The 25,258-nt window shown below is 48.1% G+C and overlaps 1 protein-coding gene across 1 annotated transcript in view; it reads left to right on the forward strand.

The window, feature by feature from the left end:
• Nucleotides 1–25,258, forward strand: part of STAB1 (stabilin 1) — a 769,578-nt gene that overhangs the window by 444,306 nt on the left and 300,014 nt on the right. Inside the window, exons 32-34 of the mRNA XM_078661896.1 lie at nt 4,124–4,201; nt 9,060–9,161; nt 20,322–20,432. Coding sequence (XP_078518022.1) covers nt 4,124–4,201; nt 9,060–9,161; nt 20,322–20,432 — 291 coding nt within the window. The remainder of the gene's footprint in view (nt 1–4,123; nt 4,202–9,059; nt 9,162–20,321; nt 20,433–25,258) is intronic.

The raw sequence follows: 25,258 nt of genomic DNA on the forward strand, positions 1-25,258 counted from the left end.
CACGCCCACACACAACAACGCTGAAGGGCACGCACACCTCACAACGTGCACGAACGCTAATCTCATCACAGTGAGATTAGCGTTTGCGCACGTCGTGAGGTGTGCGTGCTGTTCAGAGTTGTTGTGTGTGGGCGTATGCATTCTGAGACGTGTGGGCGTGTGCATTCTGAGACGCCTGCGTCTATCCCCGGTTGAGATCGGTAACGCTTATGCCCACAAAGGTTGCTTTGCAACATATGTTATTAACGCCGCCTGAATGGCAATGTGCGTGAATGCGGCGCACCTTGTGTCTTCTATACGGACGTGTGAGAAGTGACTGTAACTCGTGAATGGAAAGGCGTGCGACTGAATGACGCGGCCATTTTTTTTGTTATAAAATTTGTGGCACGCCCCTCTGAGAACGCTGTTGTGGTACGCCCCACTCACAAAGTATAATGTGTGTACTTTGACACGGCTACCACCACACCCCCAACATGCCCACGGCCCTCTGAGTGTGTAGTTTGACACGCCCATGCCCCTCTGACAACGGTTACGGCCACAAAGTAAAATGTGTGTAGTTTGACATGCCCACGAACACGCCCCCGACACACCCACGCCAACGCCCACGCCCACAAGGGACTACTTTACCCCTAAGGTTCTTTGATGTTTCTAATGTATATGGTGGTCACCTGTATAGCCTCTGTCCATCTGCTGCAACTCCCCTTTCCAATGCTGTATTGGGTGTGGTGATTGGTGCTGTACTTCTTGAGTTTACCCGCCTCAAAGATTTCAGCTCTCTCTTTATAATAGTAGTATGGATTTAAGATCTAGACCCTCCCCTAATGGAGAATTGCAGGTCACAGGGGCTCCACAAATGCACATCGCATTCAAATGTGGAACACAAAGGACTACAGCTAGTCCCCCTCAGTCACTGTCCTTCTCTTTACTTGTATTTGTTTATTTATGCAGGTTTTAGAGTGTCAGTGCCCTGGACACAATAACTGTGAGACAAGCAAAGAACATGTCAGACTTAATGAGATCGAGGTATTCCGCGAGATGGCGTTATGTCTGTGAGGTCTTTTAGGGAGTATTCTTGACGTCCCTTTTCGAAGCAGAGATTGATGTGGTCCTCTGGATATTAGGAGAATGGATATTTGTGTAAGAAAGCTTCCCCCGATAAATGCAGTAGATAAGTGAGCATGTCAAAGTCAATGGTAAATGCAAGAAGCTGCCTGATAAGTATCACATTGACCCTTATCACATCGAGTGAGGTCTGGCTCTGGCTCTGAGTCGGGGCAATGATGGTCTCTGCAGTGGAAGTGCGGAGCAGCCACTCTAAGTGAGGGCGCTCCGGTTCTGTGTAGAGGTAGTAATCAATCAATTAATCAAGTAGTATTTATCGAGTGCTGCTTGTCACCCACGAGGGTATCCAGGTGCTTTCTGCAGGTCTTATTTGAAGAGTTAGGTAATGAACGCCTTCCTGGACTCAGTCAGCGAGGGCAAGGTGCAGAGGTAGAAGGGGAGAGTGATCCATACTTTGGCAGCGAGATGGGACAAGGAATGTCCTCTGGTGCGGTACTGGAGTATGTCAGGGAGCTGTGCGAGGAAGAGGTGTGCGGATCGAAGGTTCCTGAGGGGACATGGAAGTGTAGCTTTGAGGTTTGATGGCCACCAGGAGTTGTTCCGGAGAGCGATGTGTTTACTGAAGTTGAAAACGTCCGTCTTGCCTGTGTTAAGTTTTAGGCAGTTGTCCTTCATCCATGCTGAGACGTCCTTCATGCAGTTGTGGAAGTTGGTCTTCATTGCAGAGGGGTTGTCAGAGAGCAATAGGATGAGCTGTGTGTTGTCGTTGTAGATGTTGTTGATGTTGTTGATGTGGTGTGATCTGACGAAGTCTGCGAGTGGATTCATGTAGACGTTGAAGAGTGTTCGGCTGAGGGATGAACCTTGGGAAATGCCACAGATGTTGTACTTGGCTTGCTATGTGAAGGGAGGGAGGTGGACTTTCTGGGTGTTTGTGTGAGAAAGGATGAAATCTATCTGAGCATGTCATCTGTTATACCAATCTGGTTTATGCGATCGATGAGTGTGTGGTGGGCGTCCGTGTCGAAGGTGGCGGAGAGGTCAGTCAGGATCAGGGCGGCTGATTCTCCTCTGTCGAGTAGGGTGCGGATGTCGTCTGTTGCAGCGATCAGAGTTCAGTGGCTGAAGGGGAGGTGAACTCTCTGACAATGGTGACAAGTTCCTTGGTTTGGTTGGCGCTGGTATTGATCTGGTGGGTCCGGGCCTCTTTTTTGCTTGAAAGATAGGGCAATGTTGTGGTGGAAATACTGATATTTGTTCATGACAGCAGCTGTAACAGAGCCACCTGGCTCTTCAATGTAGGAAGCGGTCAGACCCGGGCTCCTTGTACTTTAATACTGAACTGAGACTCTCGACAGCGTGATGCCGACACCTGGCTGATTGTTTACAATCGCAGGAGAGAACATCTCTGTGAATCATAGACAGACTTCCCTCCCAGATCTGGGCAGTAAAAGCTCTCTTAAAGAACAACTTTATGTACCCCGAAATGGTTCAGTGACAAAATATTGAGTCAAAAAACATCTACATACAGAAATATCCAGACAAAAACATTGAAGTTAACATTTTTGACTACTTATGCTTATAATTAAAATGACAAAAATATTGAACATAAATATTGCTTTACTAAAATAGTTATCTGATGGTTTGGTTGGCGCTGGTATTGATCTGGTGGGTCCGGGTCTCTTTTTTGTCACTGTGATCTGTCGATGGTAGTTGTTGAGGGCTGATTTGAAGGTGGCTACGTCAGTGTGGTTATTGCTGGTTCGCCATCTTCTTTCAAGCTATTTACACTTGCGTTTTGATGAGCAGTGATGGGGCTCTGTGGTGTAAGTGCTGAGCAGCCACTCTTACTGAGTGAGCTCTGGTTCTATCCTAGGGAAGACTGGGCATTCTGCATTGGTGATGCTGTGGTACGGCTATATAGAGTGGCCTCTTTAAGACTCCATCTCTGGGTACTGGTATCTGTGGAGCGTGCTGCTGATTACCACTGTTGCCCCACTGCCTTAGGTGGTGTTGCGTTTCGACTGGATAACTAACATGTGCCTTCGTAATGCTTCACTCTCCAAGGTGAGTGATGTCGAGCAGCCAAGGTTTAGTCTAAGAGGTGCTAGAGTGTCTGGAATTAAAATCACTTTTAGATCCAGTACATGTAGAAATATACAGCTCTCAGGAGGCTTTGTGAGCCCTCTACTGTCCTCCCTCTGAGACAGTCAACTAGAGTGATGTCAGTAGGAGGAGGTGGGCTGAGCCCGTGGAGCTTCAAGCTGGGCATGGAGTAATGTTAACAATCTTCCTGAGACAGGTATACCTAGTAGGTAGTGACAATAGTAAGCGGCGCTCAATAGAAGAGCAAGTATGAAAGCCGTGGCTGATTGTGGAATACCATTCTATTACACTCATCGTGATACAGGGTGTAGAGCTGGTCTCATACGTCCATTACTCATGTTGCCAATTGGATGAAACCGTCTGAATTAAAACAGAGAACCCAATGGGGCAAATAAATGCAGATGCTCTGTAGGGCCTTGTCCTGGCGGACAGTGCTTGGTATTTGGCAGAATGCACTGATCCTCTACAGTAAGAGGTGGTGTGTTTATACAATGGCTTCTTGGCACTCTTGTAGCTTCATCTTCCTGTACTCCAGTCATGCCTTTGAGTAAGGAGTTTCACCTTCACTACAAATGATGCTTCTATGTGTCTGGCAAACATCTCCAGACTGCATCAAACCAGAGAGCATTGACGGTCCTGGCAGGGTGCGTGTGGTTTGAGAAGAGAAGGGATGTGTTGAGTCATAACAGGTGACTCCGTGCATGGGATGCTGGGTCTGTCCTCGCTGCTCATCTGCACGGTCCACCAGGAGACGTAGAGGGTGGGTGAGCCACAGAAGTGCCACGGTCTCTCCTCATTCTGTGCTAGTGAGTTCACGAGTCTTTCAGTGTCCTGACATGACCTTCGACTGGATCACACTTCTCAACACTCTACAACCCAAAGGTTTCAATACAGATTCTGATGTCAGCAGCACATTTATTGATAAACTATCACTTTTACTTTGATTTCCTTCCAGACGGTCATGATTGACAACTCGAGCATCGTGGTAGGCGACATTCCTGCTGTCAACGGCATCATTTACATCATTAATAAGGTAAGTCACTAGGCGAGATATGAGAGGTATGCTTTCGCATACACGGTACCCTTCAGCTGTAATTTGGTGCAGTTTTCATGCAGTGACATTTTAACTGTTCAGAAAAAAGTGTGCAGCATTCATGGTCACTTACTATAAATCTGCCAGAAACTGGTGCGTGTAAATGTAGACACGTGTGGACCCGCATGTACAAGTGAATGTGTGAAGCATGCCGTGAGGAAGTGTGGTCATCAGAAACCTTCCCTAACACATCCTGATCCGCAGGATGCTGTCAATGTTTCTTCTCCTCTCTCATGGGGTTAGTGGTCTCTCTGATAAACAATGCTGGTCAGTGAAACGGGGGAGACAGAAGTTGCATCGTACTCCATTATTTCCAGAGGCGGTAAGAAATGTATCGGAGGTTAAAAACCTGACCATGCAGAAACAGAGCTTTTACTGACAAAAATATTGAAAATAAATATTGGTTTACTAATATAGTTATCTAAAATATCGATTTTTAATTATATATACATTTAAATAATAAACATTAATGACATTAAATATTAATACTGATATAATGAAAATAAAATCTATTTTATAATTGTTTTTAAAAATATCATTATTTAAAAAAATTAGAACAAACGTATATATTATTATACATATTTTTATTTACATATAACTAATTTAAAAATATAACTAAATTAAGAATTTTCATTCATATTAATTTTTAATACTTTTTTAAATATAAATACATATATCTGATAACATAAAATATGTTTTTAATTTTTTTATTACAAATGAAAAACTCTAACAAAATTAAACATTTGAATTTACTAAACATAAATAAACTATTAAAAACATTAATAATGACAAATATTATAATTTAAATAACCAAAAACATATGAATATAACTTTGAACATTATAAAGTAAAGTACAAAGTCTTAAAATTAATACATATACTATATCCACCACAGCTTATGACTAGTAGGCAAAGTTACAAATCCCACTACAGTCAATGCAACAGTAGGTAAAGTGTTGGATGTTGGCAGGGTAAAATGTACTATTCCCACTCCAATGAGTGCAACTGTAGGGAAAGTGATGGATTGCGGAGGGGTAAAATGTACTACTCCCACTCCAGTCATATAATAAATTAGTACAAATATTAATTTTATCAAAATACCAAAATCTATTGTCAAAATAATCACAACCAATAAATACAATATTATTTACAATTAAAAAACATAATACAATTAACACATACAATAATAAACTACAATAATTTTTGTAACTCTTTTTAATGTTATTACTTACATAACATTCTACTCCATACCTCTACAACCTGCACACCACACATGTAAAATGTATATTTAAATTTATAACATTTACACATTTTACATAATTAAATATTAAAATCATAATGCTGAATTACATAAAATTACCTTTCCACCCTTTATCCGTACAAAACAAACAACCAACACCTAATATATAAATCTTTTAAAAAGTTAAGAATGTACATAATTAATAATCAATTAAACAATTATTATTACTATTTAACTAAGAATAAATGAATTATACCTAATTAATTATAATGAATTCACTTTACACCGTATACCCCTACAAAACCCACAACCTGCACCTAAAACTTCACTAAAAAATATTAATTATACAATTAACATAGATAATTATCAATTACATATTTAACAATAATAAAAAACATATATACTAAATATTGTTAATTAATTAACTTCCCACCCTATTACCCTATAAACCCCACAACCCACTATAGTGGTAAACATAACAAGAAACTATTACGATAAATTTAAAACTACTATTAATTTACAAACCATAAGCAAAAACGAACAATATTTAAACAAACATTTGAAAGCATATGCAATTAACATATATATTAAAATACACAAAAATGATCAAAAATCGATATTATTAACAACAATATTTTTAACATCAATATCACTTACCTTGAAATCGATATTATTCTCCACGATGTTCTTGCTCACGTTATTTCTGTGTCACAATATTTCCAACTCGATAATTGTGTCAGTCGATATTACTGACTCAAGATTTGGTCTGAATTACACCCATAAACACATTATGGATTCTGCTCATTGAAGGATGAAGGCCCTATTTCTGTTTGGCTTTCTTGCTTGCAGAGCACCCCAACAGGTTGTGCAGATGTGCCCACACTTGCAACTCGTTCTAGGCTGTATTTTGAATTGTTCCTTCGAGAAGGGAAGGTTAAGGCTTCATTTTCAAAAGGAAAGCAGGTGCAAAAAATTAGGGGGCATTTTTACAAGGGCTTTATCTCCGCTTTTTTGGCGTACAAAGCAAAAAAAGTGGAGATAAAACCAGCGCCATATTTACAAGAGGGTGCTAACATGCATAATCACATGTTAGCACCCTTTTCTCCAACGCCTCCCTTTGCATCTCCAATGAGATGCAAAGGGAGGCGTTACTGGGCGTACCCCGGATGGACTACCTTGCAAATATCACGGATGTTTATATCGTAATATTTACAAGGCAGCCCACATGATTTTAGCACATGTTAGATTTTGGCAAAAACTGCAGTTTTCGCCAAATTGTTATGTCTGCTAAAATCCTGATTTAGCCATCCCTAACATAGGGGATGGATTATGCTGATACGACCCTGTGGGTCGTATCAGCAAGGTTATCGCCCTTTTGCAGGGAACATCGCTGGAAAACCAGCGATGTTCCCTGCAAAAGGGAAATGACCTCGCTATCTCTGGAATTTTTATCACCCTGGAGTAACGCGTTGTTAATTACACGCTACCAGGGCGATAGGTACCAGAGATAGCCTGCGATAATATAACTATCGCTAAGCACGGCCAGCGATAATTATCGCTGGGCGTTGTTAACCTGTCCCTAGGGGTGGGCGAACTTGCAGAGTTTCAACCCCGCAGAATTCCGCAGAGTTACATGAAAACTCCATGAGATTCCGCCGAGTTCCACAAACGGGTGGAAATCGGCACATAACGCTGGTCATGGTACGTTTAGCGCTGGAAGCTTTTTTCGAGCTGCAAAATCGATGCAAAAGGCACCACGAGGTGCGATGGAGGGCTCTGCTCTTTGCTGCGGCTTGAGTAGATTTTCTACTTGAGCTGCAGCTTTCTCACCATGAACCTTCGCGACCACCCGCGTTGAGACAATCTCTCTTGGTGCCCCCCTAGGGCCCGTAAATTGTGCTAGGGAATGCCAATTCTCAATCGCACTCATCAACGTATCATTGGAAATTAAAGTGTCTCGACAATGTTCAATATTTTTTACTGGTCAAGGTGATCGGGCTGAGAGAATCTTTTATAACTTCAGTTGTATGATTAGCCATTAACCTGTCCACAATATTTCTTTTCTTTGTCTGCTGTTCTTGCCACCTCTTGGAAAATCCAATAGGTCAGTGCTAACCCATGCAAACACAAGCATGTAAAAATATTGTTTGCATGCATTAGCAGACTAAAACTATTGATGACACTCCTCTTCTACAATGACAGGTTGGCTATCAATATTCCTAAGTTCAAATACAATTTTTGATGTCAATTTGTCTCTACTGAAAATGCAGCAAGACCTCAGTTGGAGCAACGACAAAAAGTGACTGTGGTTTTCAGCACAACAGTCGATAGGATAGAGAGGGTGCAGCTTTGACGCAGGCAACTGTGTGTCCACTTTGGCGACTGAGGATTGTAGCTTTATTTCTATGAACTAAATACACACCTCATTGTTGGCTTGCAATATTGATACTCGCCATCAGCTCTAATTACACCTCCTGTAAGCTCTGGAAGAACCAGACAATATATTTTTAAAGAAAACAATTTAACACATCTGTAAAATATTTAATTGTAAATGTTATCAGAGAAACAAGATAATCCTTTATCTAAATAGGTGAAGATTATTTTTCAAAGGTGCAGTACTTTAACCAATTACTAGATGTCCTTACAGATCCAGAATTCAGCCGTTGCTCAATCAGGTTGCAGTACCGTAGGCTGTCAATAGAGGTCTCTTGAGTTAGTCACAGATGCTTTTAGTACCAAGCTGTAGGACCTTAGGCTGTTATTGGTCCCCCCATATGTGTCCCCAGTTAAAAGTAACGCCACAGCCCCTATACCTCCGCATACTACTGCAGGAGGATGCAGTATCTTAGATCATTCCTAGAGGTAGATATCCCAGTTAAAAGTAACACCACCCCCCTTATACCTCCGGATTCTTACCGTAGGAGGCAACAGTACTGAAGATCATTACTAGAGATACACTTTCCCACTTTAAAGTAACACCACCCCCCTATACCTCTGGATATCTACTGTAGGAGGCGGCAGTACCTTAGATAATTACTGGATGTAGACTTTCCCAGTTAAAGGTAACACCACCGCCTAAATTCTCATTACCAGCCACTTTTAAAAGAGTCCCTTAAATATTTTAGTCTGAAAATATCCTCAAGTTCGGCTCTCCAGGGTCTGAATCTAATGGTCTGTATTACAAAAGATATATACTTTTACTAAATGAACAACTAATCTAGAAATTGTTGGGATGCAACATCTATAAACAGTCATAAAAACACAATGCAAACAAATCTTTTATAATATTATCTGTCCAAAATATTCCACTGGCTGCCTCTGATCTTGTCTATCTACACATTAAGAGTTCCATATTTGTACTGAATTGTCAAATGTCCCCTTATGTGGATCATGAGACGTGTTCCCTGAGAACAGTCGTGTGATGACAGGGCATGCTTCGATCCGCTGGGTGCAGACCTGTCCCTCTCTGACTATAGGTTGTGTGAGTCCTTGGCGGAGTATTGTTGAAACCCAGAAGCAGCGACTCACATTTTAACCCTCCTCTTTCTATTGTCTGTAGGTTCTAATACCTTTTGTGGGTGATGTCCCTCCGTCCCTTCCTGGCTTAGAGAAGCAGCTGAATCTAGTTCCGTCCTTCACCGAATTTAAGGAGTCTTTACAGGTAAACCCACGGTCTTGATCAAACTCACTGCTGCAGAACAGAATGTACCAGATCACACACTTCATTCAAGACTTCATTGATGCTGTTCCAGGTTTTGGCAGAGTGGAGACGTCAGAGTTTGGACTTGTGTTGTTAATTGTTTTACTTGGTGGTCGTAGATGTCGGTGAGGGACTAGCGTTGAGGTCTCCTCCAGTCCATGTTGTAAATGTGTTTGTCCTTTGAGGCTTCATCGGAGAGGGAGTCCTGTTCCTAGTTCTAAACCTTCATGCTGCCTCACTCCCAGGAAGTATTGTCATGTGCCTGTTACAATCAATAACCATGTGCCCTCTGGAAGTCATTGTCATGTGCCTATGATAGTCAATAACCGGGTGCCCTCTGGAAGTCATTGGCTTGTGCCTGTTACAGTCAATAACCAGGTACCCTCTGGAAGTCATTGTCATGTGCCTATGATAGTCAATAACCAGGTGCCCTATGGAAGTCATTGTCATGTGCCTGTTACAGTCAATAACCAGGTGCCCTCTGGAAGTCATTGTCATGTGCTTGTTACTGTCAATAACCAGGTGCCCTCTGGAAGTCATTGTCATGTGCCAATGATATTCAATAACCAGGTGCCCTCTGTAAGTCATTGTCATGTGCTAATGATAGTCAATAACCATGTGCCCTCTGGAAGTCATTGTCATGTTCCTATGATAGTCAACAACCAGGAGCCCTCTGGAAGTCATTGGCTTGTGCCTGTTACAGTCAATAACCAGGTGCCCTCTGGAAGTCATTGTCATGTGCCTATGATAGTCAATAACCAGGTGCCCTCTGGAAGTCATTGTCATGTGCCTATGATAGTCAATAACCAGGTGCCCTCTGGAAGTCATTGTCATGTGCCTATGATAGTCAATAACCAGGTGCCCTCTGGAAGTCATTGCCATATGCCTGTTACAGTCAATAACCGGGTGCCCTCTGGAAGTCATTGTCATGTGCCTGTTACAGTCAATAACCGGGTGCCCTCTGGAAGTCATTGTCATGTGCCTATGATGGCCAATAACCAGGTGCCCTCTGGAAGTCATTGCCATGTGCCTGTTACAGTCAATAACTGGGTGCCCTCTGGAAGTCATTGTCATGTGCCTATGATAGTCAATAACCAGGTATCCTGATTTGATGGAAGATCATTGAAGACACAACCCAGCTGATGTACTAGCAGGTTTTTGGGCCGAAATCGGACGCAGGGTCCCCGAGCTTTGCCGTCTTGAACATTGCGGCCTTCTCCATGGAACAGCCTGGACCTTGAGTGGTGGCCGTGCGCGGGTCGTTTCTCCGGCGCACTGCCTCATATATGCGGTGTGTCTGTTGATCGGACGAGCCCCGATGCCAGCTCATTGAGTTTCGAGCGGGCGACTGTTTGGCTGTGGTCTCCACTTGGCTCAACTTTGCCTCCTGTGTTCCCGTGTGTGAATTTAAAGGAGCCATTTGGACCAGATCCCGAACCTCCCTTCGGGGCACCCGACTCGCCATGACGGGCAAGCCTGAGGGTGAGAAATGGAAAGTCAAGACCACTATCCGTGGAGGTTCTACTCAGACGAACGTCATGGATCGCTATACACTTTCTAAAGGATCCCCTGGTGGCGCACCTAAGACCCGGGAGGAGGTTGTCGACGATCCTGCTGTGTTGACGGACTTAACACTACAAGACGTGATGGGTGCCATTGCCGGCATTCAGTCTTCTATTGGCCAACAGTATGAAGCCTTGGCCCTGAAGTTGGACACGGTGGCTATCGATGTCAACCTCATTCGCACTGACTTGGCCAAGACGAATGAGAAAGTGAAGTCATTAGACCTGAAGACATCCAGCCTTACCACGGACGTGTCCGACTTGCAAACAAAAGTGCGCAATCTTCGCTCTGTGTGACGAGGAGGACCCGGACTCGGGCCATCCTGGCTTACCTTTACCTGTGTCCCCTCTGTTTGTACAGCACACCGATACCTGGAAAACGGCTGGCGACTGGTGCAATCCCTCACAGGACAGAGAGGAGCCGTGTTACTTTAACTGGGCGGAGTTGGACCCTGAACCCGCCCACCAATTGGAGGTAAAGGAACGCCCGACAGAGACTCAGGTGTGTTTTACACCCGGAGGTAGCGGAGAGTGGTGGCGTGAGCGAGGAGCAGAGAGGAAGAGGACGGAGGACAGAGAACCGAAGGAGGCGGGAGAGCAGAGGAGGAGATCGGGAGAGGAGGAGAGCGTGCAACATCGGCTGGAGGTGGGAGAGCAGAGGAGGAGATCGGGAGAGGAGGAGAGCGTGCAACATCGGCTGGAGGCGGGAGAGCAGTGGAGGAGATCGGGAGAGGAGGAGAGCGTGGAACATCTGAAAGCTGAGGCGGGAGAAGAACGGCGGAGGACGGAGACAGAAGTAGAGAGAGGTAGCGGATCGCGGACCTACGAAGACATCTGCGGCAAGCCGGGAGGCCAACGGGAAGGCGCATCGCCCAGCCACACTTCACACGAAGTGTGGCTAGAACAGGTACGGTCACGGTTCTCGGGGTGGGCGGGCAGTAAGTGGGGTAAACCTCCGTGACACAAGCGATCCTCTGTGCACCGATCCCTTCCCTCACTTACCGGCACAGTTATTATTTCGTATTTGTTGAGAACACGTGTGATCCCTCACTTCCCTACCCTGACCTAGCAGCCTTACCGTTGCCTAAATATTGGTTTCTTTTCTTTCTCGGGGTCTTCCTGACGAGAGTCGACAACGGCGGACGCAAGGCCTACAAACCCCAGGAGACACCGGGAGTTCTATCGACTGGGAACAGCGAAACAAGTAGCGGAGGACGCTGAAACCCCCTTACCTTTCTATCGAGTGCCAGTACAGAAAAGGAAACAATACAAAACAATAAAACCCTCGTTACCAAGAACCCCTTTGTCTGTCAGCTTATTCGACAACCCGGTCAAAAGCTCACACTCTGCTAATTACTTTTTTGCCCGCCGCTTGGAGGATTTTGAAGGCCGTGCACGGCGCAATAACGTGCGTATTATTGGGGTCCCGGAAGAATCTAGTCCACTCGCCACTGATCTTCGAGTGGAGGACCTCATTCTTAATCATCTGGCACCGAAGGGCCTGAGCAAATTCTTTGCCATCGAACGTGCACATAGAGTGCCTGGGGGACAGGCGAAGCCCGGTTTCCCCCCCGTCCGATTATTGCACGGATCTTCAACTTTAGAGATCGCGACGCCATTTTGCAGGCGGCACGGACAAACGGCCCTACGCAGTTCCAGAACGCCGCTGTGAATTTTTATCCGGATTTTTCTCAATCGGTCCAGAAACAACGTATGGGATTTCAAGGTGTGAAACGGCGACTAAGGGACATGGAACTAAAATATGCTATGTTATTCCCGGCCCGACTGCGTGTTGAATATGACAATCGAACATTTTTCTTTGTCAGGCCTGAGGAAGTGAGTGACTGGTTGGACACTTTGCCGACTCGCCGCGCTGGCCAGGAACATTCTGGTGGTGCGGAAGGGGGACTGATGGACCAAGAATGATTACGGCGCCTGGGTCCTGAACAATTTTCAGCGTGATCAGCCGGAGTTCACTAACTTTTTCCTTTTTCTTTGATCATTCCGTTTGTATCCTCGGAGGTAGCGGGGATGGCGGGACCCTTTCCTCCTCTGGGGTTTTCTTTGTGTAGATTAGTTTATGTTTGTAATTGCTAGGGCAACAGGCACACTGCAAATTGGGGTGGCTTTTGAGTCGGTGCAGGGGTGCAGGGTGGGGGGGAGTTGTGTTGGGAACCTTGGGGGAGGGGGGGACGAGTTCTGGGATTGTTTGTTTTTTCTTCTTCAAGGCATGGTACTTTCATTATCTTTGACACTGGTGTGATGCTCGATTTGCGACTGGAGTTCATTTTGGACTTGGATGGGGGGTAGAGGGTTGAAGGTATTAAGCTGGAATGTGACTGGGTTGGGTGATCGCATAAAGAGAGGAGTGGTCATGCAGCTGTTGCGGCGTCTTTCGCCTGATGTCGTTCTGTTACAAGAGACACACTTGATAGGAAACACTTGTCACGCTCTTAATAGAAGGGGCTATCGTCTAGCTGCCCATTCTGGTTTTACATCTAGCTCTAGAGGAGTGGGTATTCTGCTTAGGGTTTCCCTCCCCCTCGAGGTTGACGATGTGATCCTCGATGCCAGGGGTCGATATGTTGCGCTTGTCGGGCGGTGGGAGGGAAAGCCAATCTCGTTGGTGTCAGTTTATGTCCCCCCGGGCTTGCAATCCACGACATTTACGGACCTGGGACGGATGGTGCTGGGCCTCCCGGAGGGTGTTTTGATACTGGGTGGGGATTTTAACTCCGTTATTTCTGGCAGGAGAGACCGCTATCCCCCCCTGAGATCTTCCTGCTGCGCAGTCCTGGTTGGGCGACTTCCTGGAAACATTGGGCCTCATAGACTGCTGGAGACTAATGCACCCAGAGCAAACACAGTTCACTTTTCACTCGGGAGCACATGGCAGTCTTTCTAGATTAGATTATATCCTGGTACCGGCGGCACTGTCCCCCTCGATTGGAGAGATTAGACACCTGGCCCGGGGCATATCGGATCATTCTCCGATTTGGTTTCATTTTAATCTTAGCATTGGGGCCGAAGGCAGAGTGGTTCCGATTAACCCATGGTATCTCCTCAACCCCAAGACACGCGCTGAATTGATTAAATCATTTGATCTGTATTTTGCTGAAAATGTTGGTTCTGTATCCTCACCTGTCTCGTTGTGGGAAGCTTTTAAGACTGTGATCAGGGGACAGGCATTGTCTTTGGTGGGGTGTGCCAAGTAATGTAAGAACGAGGCAATTGTTCAGCTCGAAACTGAAATCACAGACCTGGAGACTGCATTGGAGCGGGGGGTGTCTCGAAAAGCATTACATGTCCTCCACCTTAAGCAATTGGAATATAAAACTTTGGTTACTGATGCAGCAAAGACGATGAGTAGGGAACAGCAGGGTCGGCTCTATGATGTGGGTGATAAAGCAGGAAAATTGATTGCTTGGCTGGACAGACGAGAGAGAGCGAATCGAGTGGTTCCCGTGATTGTGACAAGTGATGGTGTGGGTGTAACTGATCCTGTTGGCATTGTTGAATGCTTTGCCGATTATTTCCGAGAGGTCTATACCTCGGTGTCCGACAGGCCTGAAGAGGATTCGCACTTATTGCTTCGGGACATAGCGCTACCCTGTTTGTCGGAATCGGAGCGTGATTGCTTGGATGTCACGCCCTCGGTGGATGAGGTGGCTCTCTCGCTGCGCTCCCTTCGCTCCAGCAAGGCTCTGGGTCCCAATGGCCTTCCTGTGGAACTGTATAAGTTACGCCCTGATACTTTGGCTCCCCATCTACGTGCTATGTTTCTGGCTGCGCAAGATAATGGTTCCCTCCCCAGAGATCAGCATCTTGCGACCATTGTGGTGATCCATAAGGAAGGTAAACCACGAGATCGCTGCTCGTCTTATAGACCCATTTTGCTTTTAAATGCTGAACCCAAGATCCTCGCTAAATTGCTTGCTAATCATCTGATTACGGTTATTGGCGACCTGATTCATCCGGATCAATCGGGTTTTATCCCGCACCGTAACACGGCATTAAATTTGCGACGTCTGCATGGTGTTCCAGCGAGGGCCCCGACGCTGCATGAACCGGCCATCTTGGTGTCCTTGGACGCCACGATGGCCTTTGATTCAATTGAGTGGTCTTATCTCTGGGCGGTACTCGCCAAGTTTGGATTTGGCGCGGGTTTTATCGGTTGGGTCAAACTCCTGAATGAAACACCGCTAGCCCAGGTGGTGGTTAATGGCCGCATCTCCGTGCCTTTTACTCTCGGTAGGGGCACACGACAGGGTTGTCCGTTGTCCCCACTCCTTTTTGCGCTGGCGTTGGAGCCTCTTGCCGCTTGGCTACGGTGGGAACCCTCAATGAAGGGTATACGCTGGACGCCGGAATTTGAAGATCGCATTTCCTTATATGCGGATGATATTTTATTGTACCTTACCTCTCCCCACAAATCGCTCAATGTGTTGTTTGATGTACTTACCTCCTTCGGGAAGAACTCTGGCCTCATCATTAATTGGTCGAAATCCTACATTTATGTACTGGCGGGTGATGCCCCTCGTTTGCCACGGGGCTGTCCCATCCAGTTGTCGCAGTCTGGCTTTAAGTACCTGGGTGTGTTTATCTCCATGGACCCGGCGGTTCGCTACGAACGTAATTTGCTCCCCCCACTCCAACGGTTAGGCTCCGATGTAGCGCGTTGGCGTAAATTACCGTTGTCTCCCATCGGGGGTGCTGCCCTTTTCAAGATGATGTCCCTGCCTCGGTTCCTCTATGCCCTCCAGAATAGTTTTGATGTTATCCCATCTACATACTTTCGGGAGGTAGAATCGTTGCAGAGGCAACTGATATGGGGCGGACGTTCGCGCATAGCTCTCCCGAAATTGACACTCCCCTGGTATGATGGCGGTATAGCGCTCCCGGATATTCATAGGTATTACTGGGCTTCCCACCTTGCTGCTATCAACCATGGGATGTATGGCCCGGCGTTAAATCCAGCATTTGAGATGGACAAGTGGCTGCTCCCGGGCGGTGATTATTATAGGGTACTTTATTCGGGACCCTCCCGTTCACATCTCACGGGACATACTGCTATAGCTGTGCGGGTATGGCATAGCGCAACGGCGGCTATGGGCTGGAGTGATAAATTAACGGGTGCGACACCGCACTATGCCTCTGAGAAGTTGGGTGGCCTATGGAGAACGAAGGGATTTGATAAGTGGGACATGATCGGTATTGGAAAAGTGCGTGATCTCTGGGTTAAAGGAAAGGTTAAGGCCTTCTCTGAACTGCAAATAGAGTGTAAGCTGAGTGACCGGGAAAGATTTCGTTACATCCAGGTACGTCATGCTCTGAATTCTGTGTTGCCAGTGGGTAGTGCTGTTGCGGATTCCTCTCCCCTCGAAGATCGTGTACTGGATGGCTATGTGCCGGATAGTACTATCTCACTGTTCTATAAGAAAATGATTAATGAACGATCGGGTCTGCTTGATCGCCTCCGTGAGGCCTGGATTGCTAATGGTATTGAACTGGATGATGAGGACTGGCAGTCCGCGATCTCCTTTCCCAAGGAGGTGGCGATTCCGGCCCGCCTCCGTCTGGTCCAACTCAAGATCCTCCACAGAATCTATGTCATTGGTCCCCGTCTAATTCATATGGGCTTCTCTACGGATGGTATGTGTCGGCGTGGGTGTGGTCTCCTTGGCACCTATCTCCACATCATATGGGAATGCCCTGAGGTGGTGTGATTCTGGAAACGTATACATGAGATTATGGATGATGTCACGGGTGTTGTCATGATGCCGGAAGCCCGACAATGCTTATTGAATGTATGGGGTCCGAATGACTATGACGTGTAGCAGCTTCGATGGGTGACTTTGGCCAATATGGTTGCGAAGAGAGATATTGCCCAGTTGTGGGTGTCCCCAAGGCCGCCTACAGTGACTGCTTGGAAGAGAGTCTGGACTGGTGTATGTTTCGAGAGAAAACAGTATATATTGCAAGAGGCAGGCCCAAACAATGGGGGAAGATTTGGAATCCGTGGAACTCATATCGTGGAGATATTTGTACACCTCCGTTCACCGCTATCCAGAGTCCTTCTCCGTCGCCCTGACCTATATCCCTTCCGGCTGTGGTATATCGTACTGTCCATATGCAATTCTGCCTCCGCCTCCCTCCCCTCATCTGTATTCGATAGACTTTTTTTCTCCTGCTACCATGTATCTCCCGTCCCTCTTGAGCACAGGCCTAATGACTGCATTATATTGTACTGCCTTGCTTGTTTGTTTGATGTTTTGTTTTTTATGTGTTTCAAATAATAAAAAGTTACAAAAAAATAAATAAATAACCAGGTGCCCTCTGGAAGACATTGTCATTTGCCTGTTACAGTCAATAACCATGTGCCCTCTGGACGTCATTGTCATGTGCCTATGATAGTCAATAACCAGGTGCCCTCTGGAAGTCATTGGCATGTGCCTGTTACCGTCAATAACCATGTGCCCTCTGGAAGTCATTGTCATGTGCCTATGATAGTCAATAACCAGGTGCCCTCTGGAAGTCATTGGCATGTGCCTGTTACAGTCAATGACCAGGTGCCCTCTGGAAGTCATTGTCATGTGCCTATGATAGTCAATAACGGGGTTTCCTCTGAAAGTCATTGTCATGTGCCTATGATAGTCAATAACCAGGTGCCCTCTGGAAGTAATTGGCATGTACCTATGATAGTCAATAACCAGGTGCCCCCTGGAAGTCATTGTCATGTGCCTGTTACAGTCAATAACCAGGTGCCCTCTGGAAGTCATTATCATGTGCCTGTGATGGTCAATAACCAGGTGCCCTCTGGTAGTCATTGTCATGTGCCTGTTACAGTCAATAACCAGGTGCCCTCTGGAAGTCATTGTCATGTGCTTATGACAGTCAATAACAAGGTGCCCTCTGGAAGTCATTGTCATGTGACTGTTACAGTCAATAACCAGGTGCCCTCTGGAAGTCATTGTCATGTGCCTGTTACAGTCAATAACCAGGTGCCCTCTGGAAGTCATTATCATGTGCCTGTGATGGTCAATAACCAGGTGCCCTCTGGAAGTCATTGTCATGTGCCTATGATAGTCAATAACCAGGTGCCCCCTGGAAGTCATTGTCATGTGCCTGTTACAGTCAATAACCAGGTGTCCCCTGGAAGTCATTGTCATGTGCCTGTTACAGTCAATAACCAGGTGCCCTCTGGAAGTCATCATCATGTGCCTGTGATGGTCAATAACCAGGTGCCCTCTGGAAGTCATTGTCATGTGCCTGTTACAGTTAATAACCAGGTGCCCTCTGGAAGTCATTGTCATGTGCCTGTTACAGTCAATAACCAGGTGCCCTCTGGAAGTCATTATCATGTGCCTGTGATGGTCAATAACCAGGTGCCCTCTTGAAGTCATTGTCATGTGCCTATGACAGTCAATAACAAGGTGCCCTCTGGAAGTCATTGTCATGTGCCTATGATAGTCAATAACCAGGTGCCCCCTGGAAGTCATTGTCATGTGCCTGTTACAGTCAATAACCAGGTGCCCTTTGGAAGTCATTATCATGTGCCTGTGATGGTCAATAACCAGGTGCCCTCTGGAAGTCATTGTCATGTGCCTGTTACAGTCAATAACCAGGTGCCCTCTGGAAGTCATTATCATGTGCATGTGATGGTCAATAACCAGGTGCCCTCAGGAAGTCATTGTCATGTGCCTATGATAGTCAATAACCAGGTGCCTCTGGAAGTCATTGTCATGTGCCTGTTACAGTCAATAACCAGGTGCCCTCTGGAAGTCATTGTCATGTGCCTGTTACAGTCAATAACCAGGTGCCCTCAGGAAGTCAATGTCATGTGCCTATGATAGCCAATAACCAGGTGCCCTCTGGAAGTCATGGTCATGTGCTTGTTGCTAACCGAGACTCATTACACACTGAAATGTATGGTAAGTAAAGAAGTGCTACAGTAGAACTCCTCAAGTACTACAAAATGCAATTCACTAACCTATGGCCATAGACTCCCCTCTCCTATGTTTTCTGAATGGAGGCCTCCCGAAGGTGGCAGATTCCTCCGCACAAGTGGATCTAGGTATTTGTAGTAAATGTGGCATGCGAGAGCTGATGGAAAAAACAGGCAATACTTACTACTAAATTGGAGGGCTTGAGGAAAGGGGGCATGCTGATACAAATGCACACCACAGAGGCATAAGATCATGGCTATTCACGAGCTACACCTCTACTGTTGCTTCAGGCCTAAAGGTGTCAAAACCGGCTCAAATGTACTCCAGCTCAGATATCAAACCCCCTGTGCCTGTTATACGGTATGGTCAGTCAATAACTGCACACCCTCAGCTATCTTACCCCCTGTACCTGTTTTACGGTATGGTCAGTCAATAACTGCACACCCTCAGCTATCTTACCCCCTGTGCCTGTTATACGGTATGGTCAGTCAATAACTGCACACCCTCAGCTATCTTACCCCCTGTGCATGTTATGCGGTATGGTCAGTCAATAACTGTACACCCTCAGCTATCTTACCCCCTGTACCTGTTATATGGTATGGTCAGTCAATAACTGCACACCCTCAGCTATCTTACCCCCTGTGCCTGTTATACGGTATGGTCAGTAAATAACTGCACACCCTCAGCTATCTTACCCCCTGTGCCTGTTATACGGTATGGTCAGTCAATAACTGCACACCCTCAGCTATCTTACCCCCTGTGCCTGTTATACGGTATGGTCAGTCAATAACTGCACACCCTCAGCTATCTTACCCCCTGTGCCTGTTATACGGTATGGTCAGTCAATAACTGCACACCCTCAGCTATCTTACCCCCTGTGCCTGTTATACGGTATGGTCAGTAAATAACTGCACACCCTCAGCTATCTTACCCCCTGTGCCTGTTATACGGTATGGTCAGTCAATAACTGCACACCCTCAGCTATCTTACCCCCTGTGCCTGTTATACGGTATGGTCAGTCAATAACTGCACACCCTCAGCTATCTTACCCCCTGTGCCTGTTATACGGTATGGTCAGTCAATAACGGCACACCCTCAGCTATCTTACCCCCTGTGCCTGTTATATGGTATGGTCAGTCAATAACTGCACACCCTCAGCTATCTTACCCCTTGTGCCTGTTATACGGTATGGTCAATCAATAACTGCACACCCTCAGGAGTCATACCCCCTGTGCCTGTTATACAGTATGGTCAGTCAATAACTGCACACTCTCAGGAGTCATACCCCCGTACCTGTTATACGGTATGGTCAGTCAATAACTGCACACCCTCAGCTATCTTACCCCTTGTGCCTGTTATACGGTATGGTCAGTCAATAACTGCACACCCTCAGGAGTCATACCCCCTGTGCCTGTTGCACACTCCGGTCAGTCACTAACTGCACTCCTATTTCTTGTCCTTAATTATAACCGTTCATCAGGCAGCACATGGGGTGGAAACTGAGACAGATGACAGTTATCTATGGCGATTTTATAAAGAGTTTTTCTAATATTCAAGATGTGTTAACTAAAATGTGACTTTTACAAATTTCTGTTTTTTGTTTCACAATTTAGCTATACCAACTGATCGAGGAAATTGAGGGCTCTGGCAGCAAGTACACTGTTTTTGTGCCCGGAAACGAGGCAGTGGCTGAATACTTCAATGCTTCTCATATAGAGCACATGGTAAGCTTACCCCATTTAACTTTCATACCTCATTAGTTCAGGTGGGTTCAGCAGCTCTCATCTGCTGGTGGAGGGGGAGAGAGCACAAGGGGACATATTGCAGCTCTCACCTGCTAGTGGTAGGAGGAAAAGAACAAAGATCTTATTAACCCTGGGTATAGTACTATGCTTAGTTTGGGCTACTACACTGTGCTAAAACATATAGTGAAGCAGTAAAATCAGCACCAACAAATGCTTTGATAAAGCAACTTTACATGCTAAAAAAGCATATGACCAATTCACAAAAGTGATCTTTGAGAATGAAAATATCAGGCAATGAGAGAGGTGATGCTTTTGGGATCTTCCCTAACCTAGGGGGAGGACCAAACAGATGCCTTGAATACAAAGAGCATATCATGTTGAACTTTGGTGGTGGTCCCATCCTCCTAGGACCACCCCAAGCACAGGTACGGGCAAAAATACAATCCCAACCAAAGGCCCTGCAAAGCATTATGGGGTGAGATGAGCAGTGAATATTATAGTGTGCAATATCAAAAGAATTCTACAAAGAGCTGCCGTTCAACTCGTCCTTACTAGGTGTCCCGCATGAGTCAAATGCAAAGCATTGAAACCCTTTCATGAATCTTTTGCATTTGACTCGTGAGGGACACCTAGTAACGACTAGTGGAACTGCAGCTCTTTGAAGAATGATATTGATATTGGAAACTAAAATATTCACTGCCCATTGCTAATCTCGTCCCATAAGGCTTTGCAGGGCCTTTCGTTGGGACTGTATTTTTGCCCATAACTGTGCTTGGGGTGGTCCTAGGAGGATGGGACCACCACTGAATCGTTCAGCATGATATGCTCTTTGGTTGGTTCTACACCTAGGTTAGGGAGGACACCAAAATCATCACCTCTCTCACTAATCTAATCTAATTTTTTGTTTTCTCTTTTGTAAAAAGACTATATGCATTTTAGCATGTAAACCAATCAATCAATCAATCAGGTCATTTGTAGAGCGCACTACTCACCCGTAGGGTCTCAAGGCGCTGGGAGGGGGGGGGTGCCGCTACTGCTCGAACAGCCAGGTCTTGAGCTTCCTCCTGAAGGAGAGGTGGTCTTGGGTCAGGCGCAGATTGGTCGGAAGTGAGTTCCAGGTCTTGGCGGCCAGGTAGGAAAAGGATCTTCCTCCTGTTGTCGCTCTTCGGATGCGGGGGACGGCGGCGAGGGCGTGGTTGGTTGATCTGAGGAGGCGCTTGGGAGTGTAGAAGTTGATCCGGTTGTTGAGGTAGCTCGGGCCTTGGTCGTGTAGGGCTTTGTGCGCGTGGGTGAGGAGCCGGAAGGTGATTCTCTTGTTGACCGGGAGCCAGTGCAGATCTCTCAGGTGTCCGGAGATGTGGCTGCGTCGGGGGATGTCGAGGATGAGTCTCGCCGAGGCGTTCTGGATCCGCTGGAGTCTCTTCTGGAGTTTGGCAGTGGTTCCGGCGTAGAGGGCGTTGCCGTAGTCCAGTCGGCTGGTGACGAGGGCTTGGGTGACCGTCTTCCTCGTCTCGGTGGGGATCCACCGGAAGATCTTACGTAGCATGCGCAGGATGTTGAAGCATGACGAGGAGACGGCGTTGACTTGTCTGGTCATGGAGAGGGAGGAGTCCAGGATGAAGCCCAGGTTGCGTGCGTGGTCCGTCGGTTTGGGTGCGGTGCCCAGGGCGGGGGGCCACCAGGAGTCGTCCCAGGCGGAGGGCGTGGAGCCCAGGATGAGGACCTCCGTCTTGTCTGAGTTCAGTTTCAGGCGGCTGGTCGTCATCCATTCGGCTACGTCTCTCATCCCTTCGTGCAGGTTGGCTCTGGCGGTGGCGGGGTCGTTGGTCAGGGAGAGGATCAGCTGGGTGTCGTCGGCGTAGGAGATGATGTTCAGGTTGTGTTGGCGTGCGATGGCCGCGAGGGGGCTCATGTAGACGTTGAAGAGGGTTGGGCTCAGCGAGGATCCTTGGGGTACGCCGCAGATGACTTTGGTGGCCTCTGACTTGTACGGTGGTAGGCGGACTCTTTGTGTTCTTCCGTCGAGGAAGGAGGTGATCCATTCCAGTGCCTTCTCCTGGATTCCGATGTTGCTGAGGCGCTGTACTAGGGTGCGGTGGCAGACAGTGTCGAAAGCCGCGGAGAGGTCCAGGAGGATGAGGGCCGCTGTTTCTCCGTTGTCCATCAGAGTTCGAAGGTCGTCGGTGGCGGCGATGAGGGCGGTCTCGGTGCTGTGGTTCGCTCGGAAGCCGGACTGTGAGGGGTCGAGGGATCCATTCGTCTCGAGGAAGGCGGCCAGCTGTTTGTTGACGGTCTTCTCGATGACTTTGGCCGGGAACGGGAGGAGCGAGATGGGACGGTAGTTCTTGAGGTCGGTGGGGTCTGCTGTGGGTTTCTTGAGGAGAGCGCTGAGTTCGGCGTGCTTCCAGCTCTCAGGGAAGGTGGCGGAGTCGAAGGAGGTGTTGATGATGTCCCGCAGGTGGGGTGCGAGGACAGCGTCGGCCTTGTTGAAGACGTGGTGAGGGCAGGGGTCAGTCGGAGATCCGGAATGGATGGAGTTCATGGTGCGGATGGTGTCTTCGGTGCTGATCGGAGTCCAGGTGCGGAGGGTGGTGGTGGGTGGCGTCGTTGCGGTTGTGGCTTGCGTTGGTTGGTTGTTGAAGCTGTTGTGTATGTCCGTGATCTTGTTGTGGAAGTAGGACGCGAGGGAGTTGCAGAGGTCTTGCGACGGTGTGATGTCGTTGTTTCCGGCGTTGGGGTTGGAGAGCTCTTTCACGATGTTGAAGAGTTCCTTGCAGTTGTGTGCGTTGTTGTCCAGCCGGTCCTTGTATGCATTTTTCTTGGTGGCGCGGATCAGTTGGTGGTGTTTCCGGGTGGCGAGCTTGAGGGTGGTCATGTTGTCCGTCGTTGGTTCCCTTCTCCAGGCTTTCTCGAGGGCTCGACAGTTCTTCTTGGAGCTCTTGAGTTCGTCGGTGAACCATGGTGTTTTTCTGCTGCAGGATCTGCTGGGCGGGGTCCTTAGAGGGGCGAGTTCGTCCGCGCAGTTGCTGATCCACTTCGTGAGGTTGTCGGCGGCCTGGCTGGGGTTCGCTGAGTTGGCGGGAGGGTGCAGGCTCAGGGAGGCGGTGAGCTGGTCGGCTGTGATCTTGTTCCAGCTTCTTCGGGCAACCTGTTGCTGGCGGTGGTGGATCGTCGTTCTTCTGAAGGTGAAGTGGACGCAGCTGTGGTCCGTCCAGTGGAGTCCTGTTGCGTGGCTGAAGGTGACGTCTTTGCTGGATGAGAAGACGGCGTCGAGTGTGTGTCCGGCGAGGTGGGTGGGGGTGGTCACCAGTTGCTTGAGTCCGAGGTTGTCGAGGTTGTCGAGCAGGGTGATGGTGTTGCGGTCGTTGTTGTTCTCCAGGTGGAAGTTGAGGTCCCCCAGGAGGATGTAGTCGGCGGAGGGGAGAGCGTGCGGGCTGACGAAGTCGGCGATGTCCTCGCTGAATCGTGTGCGCGGTCCCGGGGGTCGGTAGATCAGGGTGCCTCTGAGGGTGGTCTTCGGGTTGGTGTGGATCTGGAAGTGCAGGTGTTCAGCGGTGGTGAGGGTGTCGTCGGTGTTGGTCGTGATGCGGATGGTGTCTCTGTGGATGATGGCGATGCCTCCTCCGGTCTGGTTGTCGCGGTCCCTCCGGGTGATCTTGTATCCCTCTGGGATGGCGATGGCGATGTCTGGGGCTGAGGAGGCGTTCATCCAGGTCTCGGTGATGAAGGCAACGTCGGGGGCGGTGGTGTCGAGCAGGTTCCAGAGTTCTACGGCGTGTCTGTGGACGGAGCGGGTGTTGAGTAGGATGCACTTGAGGTGGGTGCTGCTGGAGTTCGGCTTGTCGGGTGCAGGGAAGGTCCGGATGCAGGTGAACTTGCAGGCGAGGCAGCTGAAGGGTCCGTGGGTGTGCTTCGGGGCGGCTCGGTGACATCCTGGGATGTGGCCGGTGTTGAGTGCGGTGAGGTCGGCGGCGCTGTAGGTTCGTCGGGTCGGCTTCCGTCGGTGGGGGCCAGGGGTCCTGGCGCTGGTCGCGTTCCGGTCGCGGACGGGCGCAGACGGGCTTACCTTTGGCGCGCCTTCGGCGCACAATCGGCGCGCCCGCTGCGCGTCAACGCTGCGCGTTCGCACGGTCGCCATTTAAGGCGAAGTGCGCGGGTGGGCGGAGCAGCTGGGAGGCGGGAGCGGGGAGGGTTACAGAAGGCAAAAAGGGGCGTGGCTAAGCGGCGGTGGCGGGAAGGGAGGGCGGGGGGCGTCGAGGAAGGCGGTAGGCGGACAACAAGGAAGGAGGGCAACACGGAGGAGAAAACAAAGTAGAAAACAGGCACAAATGCACGAAAAAGCGGGGAAAAACAAGGGAAAACAAGTTACAAAAGACAAGCACAAATCACTGTAAAAAATAGTACAAAAAACCACTCGCAGCGGCGGGAGCCGGCAACGAGGCGGCAGCGAGGCAGAGGCGGCTGGGGGCACACGCAGCAGCTGGTGGCCGTGCGGCGCGGGGGTGTCCCACAAGTGGGTCACACTCACCTGCGTCGCACGGTCGCCATTTAAGGCCAAGTGCGCGGGTGGGCGGAGCAGCTGGGAGGCGGGAGCGGGGAGGGTTACAGAAGGCAAAAAGGGGCGTGGCTAAGCGGCGGTGGCGGGAAGGGAGGGCGGGGGGCGTCGAGGAAGGCGGTAGGCGGACAACAAGGAAGGAGGGCAACACGGAGGAGAAAACAAAGTAGAAAACAGGCACAAATGCACGAAAAAGCGGGGAAAAACAAGGGAAAACAAGTTACAAAAGACAAGCACAAATCACTGTAAA

Source organism: Lissotriton helveticus, chromosome 9 (assembly GCF_964261635.1).
Source record: "Lissotriton helveticus chromosome 9, aLisHel1.1, whole genome shotgun sequence".
NCBI lineage: Eukaryota > Metazoa > Chordata > Amphibia > Caudata > Salamandridae > Lissotriton > Lissotriton helveticus.